Source organism: Schistosoma haematobium, chromosome 7 (genome assembly GCF_000699445.3).
Source record: "Schistosoma haematobium chromosome 7, whole genome shotgun sequence".
NCBI classification, from domain to species: Eukaryota; Metazoa; Platyhelminthes; class Trematoda; order Strigeidida; family Schistosomatidae; genus Schistosoma; species Schistosoma haematobium.
In genome coordinates, this window is record NC_067202.1 from 11,622,702 (window position 1) to 11,648,671 (window position 25,970).

Genomic DNA, 25,970 nt, shown 5'->3' on the forward strand with positions numbered 1-25,970 from the left:
GTCATTACCCAGTTCCCTGCATGACAAGTCTTACCAATAAAAAAATTCTAGTTATTTTGAATTATAATCTATCTGTAACAATCAAAAATTGTCATAAATCCAAACAATGTATCAGATCATGAAAACATAAAGCATAAGCAATATCCACTTAGTTCAGGGCGATATCATTGCAGTTTCCAGTTGACAACCGTATACAGAGAGATCAAGTTGAAAGCATAACTTTTCAAATGATTGTTCGAACGTAAAGAATTCGACAGGTTCTTTTTCACTTATAAGTAAAAAATAAAATCTGTATCTGTATATATTGTATCTGTCTTTTCTTCTAATATACTTTCTTTGACAAATTCATATGTATTTATAGTGATAACTGGTAGTAATTTAATATTTGTGTACTTAGTCATTTTTCACTAAGAAATGACATGAGTTGTTTTATTCAAACGGACATGTTTAGCTGGTCAATTAAGGTTGTACTCAGTCAACTTGTTTTCTCTTTCAAAATATATTTTAAAGGTAACTGAATTTATACTGTATGTTTTGCCGTTCAAATCGAAACAATTATTCATCATGATCTGTGTTGTTTTACATAAGCTGTTAAGAAATATTTCGAATATAGTCTTGTATACAATTTGAATGGAAGTTTAATTTTTTATATTCTACTTTATTTCTGTAAAATGTAGTTTACTAGTATTTGGTCATAGATGCTTTCTAAGTGTTTGTCATGTGTGTTGAGATCATCGAGTGAGTTATTCTGTGCTACTCAGTCCAAGTAGCCACTCACTTGTGCAACGGTTAAGATATTTGTATCATTATTAGAAAAGAGTTGAATTATACCGTTGTTACATGTGCCCAACCTACACCTATCTCAGTGTTAGTTGTTGGTCGATGTGGTAGTAGGCTATGAAAAATTTAGGGACGGCTAAACTCGAGCGTGCTATCACTTCATGAAGTCACTGACTGTTGAACTGAACTTTGTTGGTAGATGCAGACAACCCTGTTGATATATGTGCGATTCTAGTAACTGTTGGTCAAAAACGTTGGTGAACATACTTTAGAACCGGTCTCCTCAGCTCAGATGCATTCACTCTTTATCCTTATTTGAATATTAAGTATGAAAATTATCCTACACATTCTACTTTGTAAATTCATTCGCTTTTCTCGAGTTTTATTGTCTATACCTGGTGTCTTATATACTACCATTAATACTTCATCATGGTAATTCAATATCGATGCAGTAATGTAGTGTAGCAACCTGAGCCGATGCACATATGTACCTGATTCTACGTTGCTTATATCTAACTGACTAAAACATAAAAGGCGATATCATTAAATAAAAATAGATATTGTATTCAAACGTCCAACTGATCATACGACAATGTACTAAGTATGTGGTGAATATTAATTAGATTTTAATAACGTCGACCAATGACCAAGTTAATTAGGGTGAGTATATGTATCTTTGCATGAAAGCTATATACGAAACTCAGCGAATCTACTAACCACAATAGCACAACCTGCCTTATCCTAGTGTGGTAGCTAGAGTTTTTTGTTTCCTCATTATAAATATAGTCTTAAAATAATAACAAATTGGGTTGTGTAGTTTATGCGAGACAGAAAAGAGATAATATTGTGTGTATAGATAGAAAAACTCCGCCTGTAGCTCTTCTAGAGTTACTGCCGGTCCCAAGCCCGGGTAAAGGAGGAGGGTTGGGCATGGGGTTAGCGTCCCCATCCCGTAGAAAACTAACTCGCTAAAAAAACGCTTACCAGAAAAAATAATTCAAACCATTTTAACTCTGCCCTGAGAGTTAGAAGGTCTTCATTTAGAAGAATTATGACGCTTCATGGTGAAAGCCGAGTTCGTTCGGAAGCCACGAGGCCGATGCCCCTTCTAACAACCAGAGCAAAAATTTTTATAGGTACATGGAACGTTAGAACAATGTGGGAAACCGGGAAGACCAGTCAACCTGCAACGGAAATGAGGAGATACAACTTAGCAGTACTGGGAATCAGCGAAACCCACTGGACCCAAGCTGGACAGAAAAGGCTAGCTACGGGAGAGATGCTGCTATACTCCGGTCACGAAGAGGAAAATGCTCCACACACACAGGGAGTTGCTCTAATGCTGTCCAAAGTAGCACGAAATGCACTTGTAGGATGGGAATCCCACGGATCCAGAATCATCAAAGCATCATTCAAAACAAAGAAGGAGGGGATCTTAATGAATATTATCCAATGTTATGCACCCACCAATGATAGCAACGACGACATTAAAGATCAATTCTACGAGCGGCTGCAGTCAATCATAGAGAAATGCTCAAGAAAGGACCTCACCATTCTGATGGGAGATCTAAATGCCAAGGTCGGAATAGACAACACTGGATATGAAGATATTATGGGACGACATGGACTGGGAGAGAGGAACGAAAATGGAGAAAGATTTGCAAATTTGTGTGCATTCAACAAATTAGTCATAGGAGGCACAATATTTCCACACAAACGTATACACAAGGCTACATGGATCTCACCGGACCACACTACAGAGAACCAGATAGACCATATTTGCATCAAAAAAAAAATTCCGAAGGACAATGGAAGATGTGAGAACCAGGAGAGGAGCTGACGTAGCTTCAGATCACCACCTAGTTGTAGCCAATTTAAAACTGAAGCTAAAAAAGAACTGGACAAGTGGACAAACAGCACTACAAAGGTTCAATACAGCCTTCCTTCGAGATACTGACAAACTCAATGAATTCAAGATAGCTCTCAACAACAGATTCCAAGCCTTTCAAGATCTACTGAAGGAAGAAGAAACTACCATGGAGGACAACTGGAAAGGCATCAAAGAAACATTGACTTCAACAAGTCAAGAGGTTCTGGGCCTAAAGAAACACCATCATAAGGAATGGATCTCTATAGAAACACTGGACAAGATCAAAGAAAGGAAGAACAAGAAGACAGTAATTAACAACAGCCAAACACGAGCAGAGAAAGTCCAAGCACAAGCTGAATACATAGAAGCAAACAAGCAAGTGAAGAGGAGCATTAGAGCCGACAGGAAGAAATACGTGGAAGAATTAGCAACGACGGCAGAAAAAGCTGCTAGAGAAGGAAATATGAAACAGCTCTACGATACAACGAAGAAACTATCAGGGAAATACAGTAAACCAGAGAGGCCGGTCAAAGACAAAGAAGGCAAGCCAATCACTGAAATTCAACAACAGCGAAACAGATGGGTAGGATACTTCGAGGAACTCCTGAATAGGCCGGCTCCAATGAATCCACCGAACATCGAAGTAGCACACACAGATCTTCCTATAGATGTCAACCCACCAACGACGGAAGAAATTAGAATGGCCGTCAGACAAATCAAGAACGGGAAAGCAGCAGGACCCGACAACATACCAGCTGAAGCACTGAAATCAGACGTCGAAGTAACCACAAGCATGCTTTACCCTCTATTCAAAAAGATTTGGGAGGAGGAACAAGTGCCAATGGACTGGAAAGAAGGACACCTCATCAAGATTCCAAAGAAAGGAGATCTGAGCAAATGTGAAAACTACAGAGGCACTACACTACTGTCAATACCAGGGAAAGTCTTCAACAGGGTGTTGCTGAACCGGATGAAGGATGCAGTAGATGCCCAACTTCGAGATCAACAAGCTGGATTCCGAAAGGATCGGTCGTGCACAGACCAAATTGCAACACTACGGATCATCGTCGAACAATCAGTTGAGTGGAACTCGTCACTATACATCAACTTCATTGATTATGAAAAGGCATTCGACAGTGTAGATAGGAGGACATTATGGAAACTTCTTCGACACTACGGAGTTCCTGAGAAGATTGTCAATATTATCCGGAACTCATACGACGGACTACAGTGCAAAGTAGTGCATGGAGGACAGCTGACAGATGCATTCCAAGTAAGGACCGGAGTCAGACAAGGCTGTCTACTCTCTCCCTTCCTCTTTCTTCTGGTGGTCGACTGGATTATGAAGACCTCGACATCTGAAGGAAAACACGGAATACAATGGACAGCTCAGAACCAATTAGACGATCTGGACTTCGCAGATGACCTAGCCCTCCTATCACGTACACGTGAACAGATTCAGATAAAGACAGCCAATGTAGCAGCAGTCTCTGCATCAGTAGGCCTCAGTATACACAAAGGGAAAACCAAGGTCCTCAAATTCAAAGCGGAGAACAGCAATCCAATCACCCTTGATGGCGAAACTCTGGAAGATGTAGAATCCTTCACATATCTGGGAAGCATCGTCGATAGACATGGAGGTTCAGATGCAGACGTAAAGGCGAGGATTGGCAAAGCAAGGGCCGCATTCCTACAATTGAAGAACATATGGAACTCAAAACAACTTTCAACCAATATCAAAGTGAGAATCTTCAATACGAACGTCAAGGCAGTTCTACTGTATGGAGCTGAAACTTGGAGAACTACAACAACCACAATCAAGAAAGTACAAGTATTTATAAATAGCTGTCTACGCAAGATACTCAACATCCATTGGCCGGATACCATCAGCAATAGCCTTCTGTGGGAGAGAACAAACCAACTTCCAGCTGAAGAGGAAATTAGGAAAAGACGATGGAAATGGATAGGACATACATTACGCAAATCGTCAAACTGCATCACGAGGCAAGCTCTAACTTGGAATCCTGAAGGGAAGCGGAAAAGAGGAAGGCCAAAGAACACATTACGTCGGATAATAGAAGCAGATATGAAAAGGATGAATTACAACTGGAAGGAGCTGGAAAGGATTGCCCAGGACAGGGTTGGATGGAGAATGCTGGTGAGCGACCTATGCTCCTTCACGAGGAGTAACAGGTGTAAGTAAGTAAGTAAGTATAGATAGAAAGCGTAGTGTTATTACTGCAAACACCTCAGGTTCTTGAAATCTAAGTTATTGATTCGGTTATTATATATGTATTGATCATTCACTGTTGAATTTGAGGCGATGTGATTTCTATTTCTAGTCAGTTTAAACTAAATTACAATTTGACTTATGTACATTGTATATTGTATAACTAATCATATAGTGTTTTTCGCCTATTTAACTCTCAGACAATAATACCTACATTGTACTGTTCATCAATGCCAATCTGTTTGATTATTTCTAAGTGATTAGCCAGCTAAACACAATTTATATATATTGGTTCAGTCAATTAAACACTTCGTATTATTATTATTAGTATTATTGTTGTCGAAAAAAGCACACACCTAGTACTTAGTTTGTACCTTTTTATATTGTCTAAATGAAACGTTTTAATTTTAAAGTTTTGTAAAATCTTCACTAATGGATCATTCATCAATTTATTTACGACTCTATATATGTTGAAATGTAAAGTGTGTGTGTTGTACCCCGGAAAAACTGATATTTCACGTTATTCTTGTTGCTTTCGTCGTCATCGCTGTCGAGGTGATGGTGATGATGTATTAATTCATGGAAAATGCTCAAGATTGCGAACGTGTCCGTTGATACATATATATCTTTCGGATTCTTCGCTGATCTAAATTGACCCCTGTTTGTCGATAATATTCGTAGTAGTCATGTGTGATCAAACTTAACACATTGGCGTTTATGGAGATTATTGGATATTATAGTCAACATCAAGGACTGATTCTGGTTAAACAACTGTATAAAATCAGGAAGTAATAGACAGTTATTTCGTCTCGACATGGGACTCCTCATAAGCGCATGCACCCATGATCCGACCGCGAGACTGAAGGTCTTGCGTCTGATCCCCATTTTGATTGGGGGTACATATTGTTGAGAAGTCTCATACAATAACAGAAAAACTGTGTAAGGCTTTTTGGTTTTCAGTGCTTGCTTAACTTAGGTCAGTCCTTGATGTCAACCACAGGAAAGCTACTTATTCATTTCCGGCTGCGTTAACATATTGACGAAGATACTCGACTCAACTACTATTATTATTTTCAAGTTCAAATCTTGTCCCTATTACTTTAACCTGATAAGATAATAGATTTTCACAACATGCCTCACACATGCATATTGTGATCCCAAGCTGATTGGATCCATCTCTTGACAAATAAATGGCTATGAATAATTAGTGAACAAACTGTTCAAAAATTTCGACGCCTTTTTCTCATTCAAAAAATATTTAAATAAATTTAATCAGCAGTTACGTGGGTATGATTCATAATAAGCATGAGGACTAATAACACTGTAAGATTTAATTTGTACTATAGATATTCTCTCTGAACTGTAAATGCGATTGTGACGATCCAGAGTCTAAGTAAAAGCTATGGTCAGAATAAGAACTCTGAGTCCCCAAATGCCCTGGTACGGCCGAGAGTAGGGAGAGTCAGCTCTCCATCTCCAAATGCTCTCACATTGCCACGCGTATATAGCCTCTGCCAGAGAAGTCCTACTCACTGCCTTCTCGTGGCTGGGGTGTTGTTTACGGAATTGAGAGGGCGTAAAGCGAATATCCGGCTCTTTAACCGGATTGGTGGATACGGAGAGTCCACATAGGGGAGTTCGAAAACCCTGATTCCAAACTAATGGTGCACATGGGCTCCAATATCCTGAGGAAACAAATGGCGTATGAACCAATCGTTAGTCACCGGTTACCATGGGACTGCATCTCCTTACGATGCTTCACTGTCTTGTGGATCAGACCTTAAAGTCAAATGTTCGGGAAGTGGCCCCCTAAGAAAACCACTTCGGTTTGGGTGCCCGGAAAGTATCTCAACCCTCACGCAAATCGAATGGTTTGTGTGGCGCATATGTATCTGATGCTCTCCTGTACCAATATATTTGTGCTCAAATAAATAAGTAAAATAAATGTCATTAGTATCGCGTTTACAGTTCCGGTAGAATATCTGTAGGACGAATTAAATCCTACAAAGTTTTGACCAGTATTGCATGTCTAATCGAAATAAATTATAAATTATGAGTTTCTGTCACACTAATATGATATGATAATAATGTCTTTCAATTGGCAGGTCAAGCGCAATAGGGATAGTCTAGAGACACATCAGACCAGGTTGACGTGGTGAATGTTTAAGCAGAGATTTGATTCGTTAGTTATGGGTGTAGTATACATACACTAATACCTGGATCAAAGTACGTGGCCCGCCTGTGTTCGAACGTGGGACTTAATGATCGGAAGTTGAACGTCTCAACCATTAAGCCTTAATGGTTTTCTAGAGATGATTTTTCATTCATCAACTTAAATGACATTCAGTATTAACTAAGCTAAATCATCTTATGCTTGTATCGATACTAAAACTATTGAATGAAATCCAACTTCACATTAGGACACTATGAAGTTGGTGGACATTTTACTATTCACAAGAGATTTTGTTTATTCTTTGTTGGTGGTAGGTTGGATGGCTGTCATAAGTTGACAAAAGCTATTGAATCATTAAATCGTAGATTACATTTGATAGATATATTCTATTTTATAATGTTTCAGCAAACAAGATTGATTCCAACGTTTCACAAAGTGTTACGGCCGTCATTGTCATATTTAGATCGTTGATTCGAATTCCAGTTAGTCCAGACTACAATCACTTGTGTTGGTTACGAAACATTACTTACTTACTTACGCCTGTTACTCCCAATGGAGCATAGGCCGCTGACCAGCATTCTCCAACCCACTCTGTCCTGGGCCTTCTTTTCTAGTTCCATCCAATTCTTGTTCATTTTTCTCATGTCTACCTCCATTTCTCGGCGTAATGTGTTCTTTGGCCTTCAGGATTCCATGTGAGGGCTTGTCTTGTGACGCAGTTAGGTGCTTTCCTCAATGTGTGTCCTATCCACTTCCAGCACTTCTTCCTCATTTATTCCTCCGCTGGGATCTGGTTTGTCCTCTCCCACAGTACGTTGTTGCTAATAGTGTCCGGCCAATGGATCTCAAGTATTTTGCGTAGACAATTTTTAATAAACACCTGTATTTTCTGGATGACGACTTTCGTAGTTCTCCAGGTTTCTGCCCCATACAGTAGAACTGTCTTGACATTTGTATTGAAAATCCTGACTTTGGTGTTGGTTGACAGTTGCTTTGAGTTCCAGATGTTCCTCAGTTGTAAATATGCTGCTCTTGCTTTGCCGATCCGCGCCTTCACATCTGCATCAGATCCACCGTGTTCATCAATGATGCTGAAGAAAGGCCGTATTGAACTTCTGTGATGTTGTCCGCCACGTTGTACAGTGCTTCTTGAGTTTCAATTTCATCTTGGCGATCAGCAATTGATGGTCTGATGCTATATCAGCTCCTCTCTTGGTTCTCACGTCTTCCATCGCCCTCCTGAACTTTTTGTTGATGCAGATGTGGTCGATTTGGTTTTGTGTAGTGTGATCCGGTGAAGTCCATGTGGTTTTGTGTATGCGTTTATGTGGTAATATGGTGCCGCCTATGACCAGTTTATTGAAGGCACATAGGTTTGCAAATCTCTCACCATTTCTGTTTCTTTCTCCCAGTCCGTGTCGTCCCATGATGTCTTCATATCCAGTGTTGTCCGTTCCAACCTTGGTGTTGAAATCTCCCATCAGAATGGTCAGGTCCTTTGTTGGGCACTTCTCGACGATTGACTGCAGCCTATTGTAGAATTGATCTTTAGCGTCTTCATTGTAGTCGTTGGTAGGCGCATAGCATTGGATGATGTTCATTGAAATACCCTCTTTCTTTGTTTTGAACGAGGCTTTGATGATCCTTGGTCCATGAGATTCCCATCCTATAAGTGCATTTTACGCTTGTTTGGACAGCATCAATGCAACTCCTTGTGTATGTGGTGCATTTTCTTCTTCATGGCCGGAGTATAACAGAAGCTCTCCTGTAGTTAGTCGTTGTTGTCCAACTTGTGTCCAATGTGTTTCACTGATCCCAAGTACCCCTAGGTTGTATCTTCTCATTTCCGCAGCAATTTGGAAGGCTCTCTCGGTGTCCCACATTGTACGAACATTCTACGTACCTAAATAAATGGTCCCTCTGGTTGTCAGAAGGGGCATCGGCCTCGTAACTGTCGAAGGAATTCGGCTTTCATCATGAGGCGTCATAATTCTTCTAAATGAAGACCTTCTAACTCCCAGGGCAGAGTTTAAAAGGTTTGAATAATTATTTCTGGTTAGCGTTTTTTTAGCGAGTTAGTTTTCTACGGGATGGGGACGCTAACCCCATGCCCAACCCTCCTCCTTTATCCGGGCTTGGGACCGGCAGTAGCCCTCGGAGGGACTCCAGGCGGAGTTGTTACGAAACATAACTTCCATTAATGTTGTTCTCGACTAGTGTAGAATGGTGTGACATTATAGTATCTAGAAAGTGTCATTAGTTAATTATAACATAATGACACGGATTGATTATCACATTTTTGGTGGTACAAATGAAATAGTCCTCTACTAATATAATCAAATAAAGCATTGTTTACAAGTCAGTTAAATTCATGATAAGTTTTTACATTTTGTCCATAATTCTACCGTTGGTATTTCTTTTCTCTTATTATTTGTGTATATGTAACTCTTACTACTTAATCATTTATTTGTAGAGCTTTCATTGTCTGGTTTGGTTTACAAAAGCTTTACAATTAAACTTTCTAGATCAGAGCAGAGAATGTAACATCTCTAATATTCTCTTCTTTATAATCTAAGAATGTTTATTATTCTAAGGTGACAATATGGTTTTATTTTCATACTAATTTCAAATAACTCACAATAAAACTAATTGTGATAAAATAGTGGCCGGTCGATATTTTCTGTTCCACACACAAATGATTGTTTAAATTTCACTGGGTAAAATAAAAATAAGCAAATGCTTGTTACCATACAGCGTGTATACATATCTAAATGTGCAACTACTTAAAAACAAAATAAGTAGGCTAATAATATTAGCAAAAAAGTGTAGAAGGTTGAAAGCATATCAACTGATTTTGCGAAACACCTCATCGAATTGATGTTTGTCGACAATCCACGGTGAATTTCCGATAGGAAATGATAATCAGAAACGCTATAACATAAACCTATCCAAACGAATATATCGAGTATTTTACCAAGTAATTTATTCTCACGTTCCACCACCTATTTCCTACAGGATTCGAAAATTTGGATCACTAACTCTACAGTTTCAGTACTCATATGTAGAAAATAGTTTTATCCACACACACGCACCTATCTAATACTACGTACTCATGAGAGATGAATGATTTTCCTCAAGTTTCGAAATAATTTGTTCGAATATGAAATTACTTATTCACATTATTTACAAGCAATTCATCTGTCTTCGTATCATTTGGTTAATAATTATTTGTCAGAATTTATCGCTAACTGATTGAAGGTGAAATAATACTGCTAGATGCTGAATCAATGATTTTGATAGCTAAGTGTTCGCCTGTATTTTATTCCTGGTAAAGTGATTGGTGCACACTGATTACGAGTCTCATGGTGGGGCGAAGCAGCTGTCTAGTACTCCCTCGTTTTCAGTGGTACCCAAAGTTATATCAATCTGTGAAGAATGCAACCTACACATAAATAATTGACCATTTCGGTCTGCAGTAATTTCTGGAAGTTGTTAACCATTCTGTGAGTGTTCGACATCGGTTATTAGTTGATTTTCCCCATTATTATTATTAAAACGCTACATTATTAGTTCTTTTTTGAAGAGAAGATTAATTATGTAATTGTATATGAAGGGGGAATAGAACTATATCATTCAGTACCGGTTACACATTGAATCCAAATTTTATTCTTTTTGGAAAGAATGGTTCTTGATTGATTCTAAAAGTATCCATTTTATTTGTTGCTTGTATGAACATTGTTTGTCGTTATTTTTCTTTGATATACATTTCTCTCTAATCAATTTTTGTTTTTCCCTTTATATTCCATAAATCATTCCTTTGAATTAAATTATAGGCTTCTAAAATTAAATCATTAACCATTTTGAAAAATGCCGATCTTACTGCAATACATAATTGGGTAAAGAATCAATGCAATAGTTTAGTACGTGAAATCACATTTAGCAATGCAGAAGAAATCACTGAAGAACGTTTACCATTAATGTTATTATTTTATAATCCAGATAATAAAACAATTGTTAGTCGTTTCATGGAATTTGTCAATTCACATTTAAGTCATCATCAATGTAAGTTTTGCGAATTTGTTTGTTTGTTTGTTTGTTTTAGTAGAGTTAGTCCATGATTATCATATCACACATCATCATCATCATCATCATCATCATCATCATCATCATCATCATCATCATCATCATCATCATCATCATCATCATCATCATCATCATCATCATCATCATCATCATCATCATCATCATCATCATCATCATCATCATCATCATCATCATCATCATCATCATCATCATCATCATCATCATCATCATCATCATCATCATCATCATCATCATCATCATCATCATCATCATCATCATCATCATCATCATCATCATCATCATCATCATCATCATCATCATCATCATCATCATCATCATCATCATCATCATCATCATCATCATCATCATCATCATCATCATCATCATCATCATCATCATCATCATCATCATCATCATCATCATCATCATCATCATCATCATCATCATCATCATCATCATCATCATCATCATCATCATCATCATCATCATCATCATCATCATCATCATCATCATCATCATCATCATCATCATCATCATCATCATCATCATCATCATCATCATCATCATCATCATCATCATCATCATCATCATCATCATCATCATCATCATCATCATCATCATCATCATCATCATCATCATCATCATCATCATCATCATCATCATCATCATCATCATCATCATCATCATCATCATCATCATCATCATCATCATCATCATCATCATCATCATCATCATCATCATCATCATCATCATCATCATCATCATCATCATCATCATCATCATCATCATCATCATCATCATCATCATCATCATCATCATCATCATCATCATCATCATCATCATCATCATCATCATCATCATCATCATCATCATCATCATCATCATCATCATCATCATCATCATCATCATCATCATCATCATCATCATCATCATCATCATCATCATCATCATCATCATCATCATCATCATCATCATCATCATCATCATCATCATCATCATCATCATCATCATCATCATCATCATCATCATCATCATCATCATCATCATCATCATCATCATCATCATCATCATCATCATCATCATCATCATCATCATCATCATCATCATCATCATCATCATCATCATCATCATCATCATCATCATCATCATCATCATCATCATCATCATCATCATCATCATCATCATCATCATCATCATCATCATCATCATCATCATCATCATCATCATCATCATCATCATCATCATCATCATCATCATCATCATCATCATCATCATCATCATCATCATCATCATCATCATCATCATCATCATCATCATCATCATCATCATCATCATCATCATCATCATCATCATCATCATCATCATCATCATCATCATCATCATCATCATCATCATCATCATCATCATCATCATCATCATCATCATCATCATCATCATCATCATCATCATCATCATCATCATCATCATCATCATCATCATCATCATCATCATCATCATCATCATCATCATCATCATCATCATCATCATCATCATCATCATCATCATCATCATCATCATCATCATCATCATCATCATCATCATCATCATCATCATCATCATCATCATCATCATCATCATCATCATCATCATCATCATCATCATCATCATCATCATCATCATCATCATCATCATCATCATCATCATCATCATCATCATCATCATCATCATCATCATCATCATCATCATCATCATCATCATCATCATCATCATCATCATCATCATCATCATCATCATCATCATCATCATCATCATCATCATCATCATCATCATCATCATCATCATCATCATCATCATCATCATCATCATCATCATCATCATCATCATCATCATCATCATCATCATCATCATCATCATCATCATCATCATCATCATCATCATCATCATCATCATCATCATCATCATCATCATCATCATCATCATCATCATCATCATCATCATCATCATCATCATCATCATCATCATCATCATCATCATCATCATCATCATCATCATCATCATCATCATCATCATCATCATCATCATCATCATCATCATCATCATCATCATCATCATCATCATCATCATCATCATCATCATCATCATCATCATCATCATCATCATCATCATCATCATCATCATCATCATCATCATCATCATCATCATCATCATCATCTTTGTTATTGTTGTCAATTGTCTTGATTGATTTATTGATAATGTGCGTCATTCATTGTTTTCAATACATCCTGTATGTTTCTGGTTTGTACCATAGAGTACTGCTACTGTAGTGAACAGAACACGGGTGGGGACAATCGAATACATTTAGCACAAAATTACAGAGTTACTTGGTAAAATAGAAAAACCATATAGTAAATCGTTAATTTGCAAAATATCATTCCATCATATCAAACCGGACTGTTGCTGTTGCAATCATCAATCCATTGTCTCACATTTCATGGTTCATGCATTTTCTTACAAATTGCATTGTGTTCCCGCTCTTCCTTTGTTGATCTTTCCCCATCTTCTGCTACCAGATATTACGTTCTTTAAGTCGTGTCATATACTACTTATATCAACATAAGTAGCACATACCACACTACTACTACTACTAAACTGTAAAAGTAAAGTAATTTATGAAACCCAACAAAAAATACACATTAATTCTTATACTTTTCAAAAGATCTCTCTTATGTATGTATGTATGTGTTTATGTTCATTGTTGTTAGGCTTTTAATTATATATTATTTTTGTTATATTGACAAATAATAAGTGTGAATTATGTATGATTAATTTTATGTCTAGTTGTATATTGAACATGTAACAACTATAGTTACACATTGATTTCAAGCTTGCACAATCCATAAATCTTAGATTCTTGAATAAAATTAATTTCATACAAAAAACAAAAGAAAAAAAAAGAAATGGAAACATGAATTATGTTAAGAAGTATGATTGTGGATGTGTGTTTCATTCTATTTTAGGGCTGATCAGATAGATGTACTAACATTTTGGTGTTGATATTCACATGTTCCCGGCTTTGAACCTGAAAACATAGAAAAAACACGCGTCCTTAAATTATTTATTTATTTATTTAAACACACAAATATTGGTACAACGAGGCACCGAATACATATGTGCCGCATAAGTCACTTGATTTATATATGGGCTGTGATACTGCCCGGATGCCCAGACAGAAGCACATGGTTTTCTGAAGGGGCCACACCGGGAGCCTTTGACCTAAAGGTCTGATCCACAAGACAGTGAAGCAATGTCAGGAGATGCAGTCCCATGGTAACCAGTTGCCAACGTTTGGTTCATACGCCCTTTTTTCCATTAGGATATTGGAACCCATGTGCACCATTGGGTTGAAATCAGTGTTTTCCTTCTCCTCTAGGCAAATCATCCGTGTCCACTAACCCGGTTAAAGCACAGGACATTCGTTTTTGGTCTTCTTAATTGCGTAAACAACACCGGTGATGTGAGAAGGTAGTGAGTAGGACTTCCCTGTCAGTGGTTGTATGCACGTGGCCATGTGAGAGCGTTTGGGGCTTGATATAATCCGTCTATTTTATAGCAAATTGCAATAAAATGACTATATCGAGGCAGTTTGCACTGGATACACTTATACCACAGTTAGCTTCCTGTTTCGATCACCTTATTTTTATCATTAGCTCTTGTAGAAAGGTTAGCAAAGTATATCTCAGAGCCGGATATATAATCATTCCAGTCTGTTATAAGCAACATAGAGCATGAGTCATATGTATATCGGTTTAAGTTGTCACCTCATATCATCACAGTGAAGAGGAATTATTAAGACTAATCGTGGGGTAGTGGAAATGTTAAAAGTATCAGTTGCAGTAGGAAAGAATAAACGGAGAACATAACTGGAGAAAAATATTGATTTTCCGGAGTTAACAAGGAAAGAATGTATACGACGATTTTTACACTCAGGATCTTTCGAAAGAACGATTATTTTGATTCATGTTGCCCAACGCCTCTATCCACTGGAGATGATGGTCGCACAGACCTCAACCTGGAAGTCTGCATCTACAAACATACATCAATTTAACAGTCAATAACTTCACGAACTGATCTCACGTTTCGGTTTAACCACCCCTATTTTTCTTCTATCATTCTCTTACATCAGCCAAAGCCTCTCGTCAAAGCAGGTAGTAGTTAAACATTCGTAATACATCTCCCAACCAAGTCGATGAAAATCCACTACCATCTCATAAACCGACTTCTCACCTTCATCTTTAAACTACGCGTCTAATCTCTATAGTGCCACCACGTGTTGGTATAGCTTCAATGGGGAGCTTGACTAGATGCTAGGAACCTATAATTACCAACTACTTCCTAATTGCACGCTTCATAAATATATACATTTAATGTTCACGTTAACGCCATTCAAAATTTTAAATAGTTTCAAGACATTTAAATGAACATATCTTGCTTGATTGAACAATAATAATAATATTAATTCACCTTATATTGTTTATCTTTTGTTGTAATTACATCCTATTTTTTTCCATTCATTAACGTTCAATCCTTTTGACCTCCGTACCCCCTTCACCGTCATCATAATCCAGCCACAATCAATTTTGTAACAGCGAACGGAATCACCTTTTCACATCCATTAGCTCATCTAGGCAAATCTAAAGAAGATCTACCGTTTATCTGTTTAGATTCATTTGCACATATGTATGTATATCCTGGATCAGTAGAGATGGCATTAAGGTTAGTTGAATACTCTGTTATTCTGTGTTGTTTAATTGTGTTTATATTGTCATTATTATATGATTTATTTAAATAACCTGTTTAGTTACGTAATGATCAATACATTCTGACCTCTCTCCAGTCCTATCAAACCTTAGCTTTAATAATTAACTAGAATTGTAAACACTATGCTGAAGAATGGAATTTTGTCAGTTGATTATTGTGACTATATGTTCGTTGTTGTTTAGTTGTATGTTTTTGATCTTGATCGAACACAAAATAATGGTAAAGCAACATAACATTTTATCGCTCATATCAATCCACACTGACAAACACAAGCATGAATTCAATTTCAAAAATATCAGCTCTAGATCGGTAATTTCTGGAAGAATAATATTCAGGCAAACCTGCAATTAATGGTATATCTGTATGGACGCTTTTTACCAATCTATGCAGAAAAGGTAAACCAATCTGTGTTACTCAGTCAGACTGACGTCGTCAGATGTTAACAGAACAAGACTTACTTACTTAAAAATGGAAAGACAAAGAAATTTGATGAAATTTCAGAAAACAATCATTCACAGATGGAGTCATGGACATGAGCTAATTTAACGCGCTTATAGATTAATTAAACAGCCCACTTCTAAATGAATTAAATATTAATGATTTTATTCAGAATAACAGTAGAAGTTTCTCAATTAAACTATGCAACTAAAAGATCACAACATAATCAAGAACATTCACATGAGCTAGAAATCTTTGTCATCTAAATGCTTGTAAATAATTCTGGTCCACTTCAAATATTTTCAAAAATAATCTCATTTAAATTAGATGTAGACTATTTGGTTGGGGTCCGCCCGATTATCATAACCAATGGTTGGAGACTATAGGTGAATCAGCTAGGAAACGTTCGCAACAGCTCAGGTGTATACAGTCTCTTCCGAATGATCCAGAGTTTCTGAATTACCTTATGAAATTTTTTCGTTCCACTAATCTATATTTCCTTCCCGAATCGATGCTTAATCTTTTCTATTTTGTTTAATATTGTTACTATTTCTACTGTTCTGAATTATGAATATGAGATACTGTGACAATTTCATCTCATTGTACGAACAAGTTTTGGCACCTTGAACTGATACATATGTTTGACAGGTTCTGTGTTGCTTTTTACTAACTGATGTTGCTACAATATACAATGACCATGCATATGTGTGTATGTCCTTCTTCCCTAATTTTTCCCTTTATATTTCTTTCGTTTGCTCCTTATCTGTTCTTTGGGTTTTTTCTAGTGATCCAAAACACTTGGATCAGTTTGTTGAAGATCTAAAATCTGGCAAACTACACATGGAATATCATTATGGTTCAGGCAGTGAAACAACAACTACATCTCCAAAAACCGAGGTTGACGAATCAGTCAAAGTAGGTGATCCAACAATTAATTTATCTATGCCCTGTAATACTACTTAAATGATTTTATCAGTAGGTAACTTATACATAATCTAGGATTGGAGCATTATATTGTTTCTTAATGATAAATAATTACATCATGTAAATGCAACGGTGCTACATCGTCCACTAGTCTCTACTGGTTTATTCATTCTATATTTCTATAATTAACTCAAATATTTTATTACAGCTCACTATGTTCTACATAGTAGCTGGTTGACTTGAATTTACTGCAATGTTTAATACAACTCAGTTACTACATGGAGTGACTCATCAGTCTTATACTTATCTGTCCAATCCTACTTCACTGTAGTACATGTGGTGTAAGACTGATTTTATTTTAACTGCAGGGCGCTCACCTGTTGTTGACGATCGGTTTGTACACTAGTTATTCACATACTCGTCGTAATTCTATTTCGAATGTTGAACATTAACTCGAGTTGTTATACAAAGCATAAAATACTATAGACCTCTTGAATGAATTTATAATTAACTTGATCAGTACTCTTTTACAGGGTTGGTAAACGAGATCTGTGTCAACTGATGAGTTTCATTTGTCAATAATTTTACTTTCAAACTATCGGTGAGCAATGCGTAGTATTTAAGAAATAAAACAACGTGGCTTGTTCCCAAATACTCACTAATTTATCATCATGACGTCATGTATTTACATGAATTTACTTCTTAAAAGATGAAAACTCTGTTAGATACAATTTACAAACGAGAGGCAAATGAAAAATCCTTACTGTTCTATTAGACTAGTCAAATATTTTATTTGTCATTACTTCAATGATTAATCAGTCAGTATATTCGAATCTCGTATGACTTGAATTCCGACTACTTTAAACTGTTGACCAGAAGTTACCATTCTATTAACAGTTCTTCTATGCATTTTCACATATTCAGAAGTAACTGTAAACTCAATTTAATCACATAAAACCCATTCAAACACCTGTATAGTGAGCTCCATTGGTCAAACAAGCTACTTTTTTATCCTAATGTTCTTAACTACTTTTTTCATTTAAGTAGTATTAGATCATTGTAAAAAGAAATCTCATGAACCAAAACATTTCGTTGTTTTGTTTTTTTAAATTGTAGACTACACCACATGTTTCTGTATTCCAACATTTAAGTCCATCAAGAATGCGATATACAATTATACATGATGAATTCTAACAAAATACAAACATATAGGTATATATATATATATATATAGTCTGGCATCCTGTAATTTTGTTCATATAACACCTCCTTTTTTTGAATACATTAAACCTATAGAATTGGGAAAAGGAACATGATTGATGTTTTGTGCTCTGTTCTCACTATTTCCCTCTTTCTATCCCTCTGTCTACACATACGTTATTTTCTGTAGGATCAATTCTATATTTTCTTTTTTTACAAAGGTTTGTATGTGTGTAATGTCATTGCATGTGTACATGGTGTGTACACATGAATGTTGTCCTCTTCTTGCTGTTCTTCTCACCATCCTTCTTCTCTTAGTAAGTGCCATTACTTTGAATTAAACAATCACTATTCTGCTTGTTTGATTTTCTTCTCTTAAGAGTCATTTTGTTGTTGTACATTTCTTTCTAATCAAAAAAATAATAATAATTGAATAAATAAATCATGATTCGAATAGACGACAATATGACTGTGAATCTGTTGAAAGAGAGAGAACGTTCTTCTAAGAGTTGTTTGTCAATGCTCAGTTTAAATCTACTTTTCTTTCTCCTTCTCTTCTTTTCTAAATCTCTTGTTATACTTTCAAACTGTGTTACTTTGAATAGTGAAGTATTTTGTTCATTGATTTGACTAGTTCACTCACTATGTGCTGTACTCTTTTATTGAAAAAAAAAAATTTTTTTTGTAATTAGATCACTTCTTTTCTAATTATTATTGTTATTGTCTTTCATAGTTTCTTATTTCTTATCACTGCTAATATTATAATTGTTATGGGTGACTATATATATATGTGTGTGTGTTGTACATTGAAATAGTTCACCTCTTTAGGTGTATAATGGTATGGTGTAATAACTCTGTCATAAACTGTAGTAAATTCGCGTGATTGTGCGTGTGCACTCCCCCTCCCTCCCACACACACACACATACAAACGCTGTAGAGTGAGTAAATTATAGTGAAAGTGATCAAGAAAGAAACAGAGTATAGAAATCATATAATTTACTGGATGTGGTTAACGACTAAATTGAGAGTTTGTTTGTTCTTTCAGTAGTTGTTTGCCTTTCGTTTTTTTCTCTCACAAAAATTCTACTTTTATAATCAATTTCATGGTGAATTAGAGATCTGTATTTCCTTTCTTTTTGTTAACCGGATGATGGTGTTTTTTTTGTAATTGTAATGTTTGGACTTCTATTATGCTTACCGTACATAGTATCAATAATAAAGAAATTCTAACGTGTGGAAATGATTTTTGTGTTTTTATTTTCCTGTCTTGCTCTATTCCTTGCACTTCATGCTTTGTGTAAAACAAGTGGAGATTCTAATGACCTCGAAATTGAGTATAAGTGGATATTGAACATTGAACTGAATTTTGATCAAGGGTAAACACCTACACACTTTCTCTATAATAAATATAATCTATTTGAACTACATATAGTTAAATACCGGTAAATAGTTATCGAATAATGATATCTACGGCGATTAAACCATATTATCACTCTTGAGTCAATATCAAAATAGCTAATTCTAATTCTTTTTGGAAAGTTAGATCGGAATGCATTCTGATACTTTTGTAAACCAACCTATTAGTCTACAGGAAACGGGAAGTATGTCGAAAACTTTACAAAAACATAAAAGTGTTTATAGGGGCTACGGTTATGTGCACGAATTTCATGACAATCTAATCAGGATAATGTGAGTGTAAAGCATCGCTTTCTAGAATCTTTTTGTAAGTTTCCAAAGGATGTCGAATGGTTGAATTATTTTTAGACTTCTAAATGTTTTCAAGGAATTACCAAGGTCTCCTAACACACCTCTGAATAGATTTGGAGAGGATATATTTATCAAAGGCTTGGATTACTTACAACTGATAAGAAGTAAATTTTTCGTATCACATTATTCACAGTGATTACATTTCAAAGTGAAACTAAACAAGATACTTTCGTTGGAATAACTTCCATCTAAAATAGTCCATTATTAATATTTCTCCTTTAAAACAAACTCAGCCAAATTATTCCATCACTGACTCATTAAATGATAAACATTCTTATGTTGTACAAACTGTCTTAAAGTGGGAATAATTTTGTGTAAACTATTTGTAATTTAATAAGGAGGATAACCAGTTCGCACGATTTCAAACAACAGACCACACTAATATAGTTTCAGGGAAAATCTAAGATAAACTAGTAATAATTATGTCATAACAAACAATAGAATATAGGAATTACTGATGGAGGAGAGCTGGTAATCTAACCCAAATGAAGATAATGACATTTTACAGTTAAGAGGGTTAACTATATTAAAGCTGAAAACAATGAGCATTTATCTTTAAGCAAAGTTGAATAACAGGTAGCCGTGAGATCTATGTACCGCATTTCGTCCTACTTAGGAGTCGTCAGTGGGATTTAGCTGGATGTTCAATAACCCAGTGAGTAATGTATTCAGTATCTGAAGTGAATTCATTTATATCCACCTATTGGTGTGAATGTGATCCAGCCGAATGGAACGAAACTCACACACTCAGAAGATTATCATGTTGATAGTTGTCAAATTTCTCACTACAGTAACCAGAGATCAAACACGTATCTGGGAATTACGTAAATATCACTAATCATGTGATTAGTATAACCCACAATTCTTTTTATATTTACCGGATCTGAAAAGTGTTATTGAGATTAAACACAATTATTAAACTGAGAATAAGTTTTCCAGGTACATACGGGATTTTTGAATGAAGACTATGTTATTTGAACTCTGTTACCAAGGTAAAGAACATAATTTTAGGTTTTCCTCAAAGGTAGTTTTAGTGTAAAACGTTTGCTACTCATCTATGTTCGTTAATAGAAGGTTAAACTTGATATACGTCCATCTTACCGTATTCTTCGCTTTTATCCTTTTATAGATTACGTTAGATTACTTATCAAAAGCTAATAGCTTGAATATATTTGAACATTTTAATGATGCGTATACTATAGCTCTAGACTGGTGTCAGATCCATTTATTTAAAGAAGATTTAAAGAGTTTTTTTACAATGTATAATAATAAAACGTTTATTTGTGTTAGCTCACCAATAAAGAAGTTATTTCATAGATGTTTAAGTTACGATTCCTTTACAGAACAATGTTTTAATGATTAAGGTACTCATCTTTCTTCGACTAGTAGATCACAGTCTTGAATCCCGCTACATTTACTTCGGCTTAAGTAACTGAATATTATCAATAATTTGCATAAAAATGTATAGTTCATAGCCGAAGACATGACCATATACTTAGCAAATGAACTGAAGGTGAAGATTCATTTGCTGTACAGGTGAGCAGAAGTTCTTTCATATTTCTTTATGATTGGTTGAATCATGTTTTCTTCGATAGCAAAAGTATAACTAACAATTATAGCTTAGGTTATTCACAAAGTTTTCAATGTTCAAGAATTTTACCGTATCTACCACATTCAGTTATTTTCCCCTTCAGTTGTTGACTGTGTTGAATATCAGAAAGTAATTTCCACCAAAAATTTCATTTTAAATATGTGAATTTATCAACAAATGTCTTCTGTGAATAAGTCGGTGTACCATAACCCAATATGCTGAATGATATACATGAATACGGAGAAGTTTGTAGTTCAAATGAAATCGCCAATCAAAATTACACTATAACATTAAACACACTCATTAAGAGAACAGGAAAATGAACGAAATCACGAATAACCCCATTTACATAACCCAAAGTAATTATCATTTAATATTTAAGATCATGAGTCAACTGAAGCTGGACCAATATGGAAAACCTGGAAGCACTGGATGATCGTTTCATCCTACTGTGGGGCTCCTCAGCAGTGCTCATCCACAATCCCGCTTCGGGAGATTCGGGCCCACGACCTACCAGTCTCGCGGGTGAGCGCTTACTCATTAGTCCACTGAACCGGTATCCAACGGTGTTAATTCTGACTTCATCCAATCCATGAAATTACGCCACCGCCCACCGTTTTCTTCAGTTATTTACTATCTTACAACAGACGCGGTTGAACTCCACTGATAACTGCTTCTTACTAGAACTACAAGATATACCTCTTGAAGCCAGTCACTAGTAAACATCTGTTGATTAATATCAGGAGGGGTTTTGTAGATATTATGGTAATTTCAATAGTTGAGATCATTATTATTTAACCATAAGTACAAATAACACATTGTTTAGCTAACAAGCGAATTCTTACTACAATCACTGTAAAATAAATAAACAACATAATTGAAAATATTTAAACAGAGTACTACTGAAGAGTTCCATACTAGGACGAAACGACCGTCCAATGCTTCCAAGTTTATCATGGTGGTCTAACTTTAATTAACTCATGTATTCAACTATTAAAAAAACTGGAAACGTTGAACACATTTATATACTCACTTAAATAATTCAGAAATATTAAATATATCAAAAAAAAGTTCTAAATTGATTTTATGAATGAAAGCCAATAATCAATAATACAATGTTCCTTTAATCAATATTATTGATTGATCATCTGAACTAAATTTTTTTCGCTCTCTCTCTCTCTCTCTCTCTCTCCCTTAAAATTGATTTCTTTTTTCGCATAACAACTAAGATGACATGAATAAATTTACATACACTTAAAAGTACATTCAATGAATAGTTTTGATGCGCATTCTTTTTTGAATTAGTCAATATGATACCATGTGAGCCCTTTATTATTTTTTTTTTAGATGATTACAGCTTTAATTACAAACTTTTTGTTCCCATTCAATATCTAGGTTACTTTCATCTAATCAATTTATGTCATAGTTAGTATGGTGAGTTGGCATAATCAACGCCTAAATACACACTAAAACTATACTCAAATGCCCTAATTAGGCTGAAAGTGGGATGTGAGATATGAAAAGTAGTCTTTTGGCACCTATACTTAGTTTGTGGATATAATGAGTTCAAGTAAAGGGATTGAAAAGATCAAATCCTGAAGAAATGATTTGCATGAAACTATATTCTATTAACCAGTAGACAAGTGAATACATATCCCGACGTTCTTTCCAGTACATTATGGATTGAACGTTTAAGTTAAGAGCTCTAGAAGTGACTCCTTAAGCTAACTACCTGCTTCGGTTCGAGCATCCAGGGTGTATCGCAGCCCACATACAAATATGACAATGAATAATTAATAGGAAACTGTTCTACACTTTATTTTCCAAGGCCCTTTCAAACGAAATTAGCAATCACTTTATTACAAATTAATTTGTTACTTTTTTCATCCTTCTGCTTCATTTTGTTTTTATTCTGTGTTTACTTTCATTTTTTAACTTATTCAGCAACTCGTCTTTGTTGAAAGTTCTTTCCTATTCAAGCCATCGAAGTTTCACTATGATACAGATAGGATAACAGGTGGTTTAGCTGTCATCCCAGAGATTCCCACACTAAACATTTTTACCGACGATGAAATAAGATAAATAAAGTTTATAATATGGTCCCATGGTATAAAACATAGCTGGAATCTATCGCTTTATCATAACTCTTCAACAGTGGTCGTAGAGATTGTAGAATCCTGTGAATAGAGACGTCCATCCGACCCCAAATGCTCTGGTAGGCCCGAGAGTGGGGAGAGTCAGCTCTCTCCAAATGTTGACTGGTAAGCCAACTCCCATTTAACCAAGCGTTAAACAATAGTTACAGTTACACAAAAGTAAGTTACAGACATGTGATGAGTAATGGGATAAGAAATATACACACATACGCTCATATAAAAACAGTCAGATTGACAAGCGAATAAATAACAAGGTCAGAATGTGACGCAAGTAGAATGAATAGAATGGGTGTCCGGAAGCTAGGATAAAGTATATGGGCTTAACACAATAACCGACACTACAGTCCCATATATTATAGGACGAAACGGCCGTCCAATGCTTCTAGATCTTCAATGGTGGTGTAGCTTAGATCGATTCATTATCTCAATAAAAAAATATATTTAATTCTTGTTTAGGGAAATAAATACTTAAATGAACGATTTTATAAGTTTTCACGAGAGTTGTGCACAGAATTTCCGAAATGTTGACGAAACAATATTATGAGTAAATGATTTTTAAGCTAAGACTGTCGGTCTATCTAAGAAATTTGCATAACACCAGACTGCTTATTGTTTATTCAATCATTAATGACATGATTTATTTGGAATGCCATGGTATGGCCGAAAGTGTGGAGAGTCAGCTCTCCCTCTCCGAACGCTCTCACATGGACACGTGCATACAACCACTGACAGGGAAGTCCTACTCACTCCCTTCTCGTGGCATTACTGTTGTTTACGTAATTGAGAAGATGAAAAGCGAATATCCGGTGCTTTAATCGGGTTGGTGGATACGGAGAGTCTACATAGGAAGTTGGAAAACCCTCATTCCAAACCAATGGTGCACATGAGTTTCAGGATCCGAAGGGAACAAATGGAGTATGAACCAACTATTGGTCACCGAATACCATGGAACTGCATCTCCTTACGTTGCTCCACTGTCTTGTGGATTAGACCTTTAGGTCAAAGGCTCGGGGTGTGATCCCCTAAGAAAACCACCTGTTTCGGTTTAGGCATCCGAGCAATCTCCCAGCCCTTAGATAAATCCAATAATTTATGTGGTGCATATGTATTGGGTGCCTCCTTGTACCAATGTTTATGTTCTTAAATAATGATAATAATCAATCTTAATCAACACACAAATGGGTGTAAGTCCAAGTTGCTTAAACTTATTAACATTAATATAAATAGTAAAGAAGTAGAAATAATGATACTATCAATGATAATGAAAACAATTAAACACTCGAAGATATTGTTCAAGAAGGTAGAATGGAAAAAGTTTTTTTGATGAATTAACGTAAACTTAATATTTGGAGGAAGATGGACAATGGATGAATCTGCACCAGTCTAACTGATTCTGAGAGTGGATCCTAACCACGTAGTCTGCATCTATTTATATGACTCAGGAAACAGACAATTGCTTTATGGATCCATGCCACATTTTAATTTAATTTTCTTGAGGTTTCTTCCAACTTACACTTACACCTATTAGTAATGTGAGATGAGGTAGGCATTCGTTGGGTTTACATAAAGCATGTCTCAGATACATTAGTCAATAAACATTTAGACAGGTAAATAACAGAATAAATTTGAATTGAATACATAAGACACAAGACTTAGGCAAGGTGAGTAGATAGTTCTTAATCAGTCCTTGAATGTGTAAATAAAACTCAATAATGGACTACTATCAATGAGGCTACTATTCTTATTTGTCATATTCTAATGACTGCATTTCATTTCATCACGTCAGACTTTTTAAATCTTAACTGTGAACCACATGATTATTTACTTGCCCTTTGGCATAATGATTTCGAACCTATTTAGTTCACTAACACTTGATTATGACGGCCTTGACCTCAAGTGAGAGAAACTCTCACACACACTCTCTCTCTCCCTCACACACACACACACACCCAGTGTTATC

General features: G+C 35.6%; 1 protein-coding gene across 1 annotated transcript in view; it reads left to right on the forward strand.

Moving 5' to 3' along the window:
- The window catches only part of ERP44 (Endoplasmic reticulum resident protein 44), a 45,114-nt gene extending 25,378 nt beyond the window's left edge, over positions 1–19,736 (forward strand). Inside the window, exons 8-11 of the mRNA XM_051219587.1 lie at positions 10,887–11,115; positions 15,741–15,888; positions 17,157–17,286; positions 18,412–19,736. Of these exons, the coding sequence (XP_051064434.1) occupies positions 10,887–11,115; positions 15,741–15,888; positions 17,157–17,286; positions 18,412–18,489 (585 nt within the window). The 3' untranslated portion in view covers positions 18,490–19,736. The remainder of the gene's footprint in view (positions 1–10,886; positions 11,116–15,740; positions 15,889–17,156; positions 17,287–18,411) is intronic.
- Positions 19,737–25,970: the final 6,234 nt, after the last annotated feature.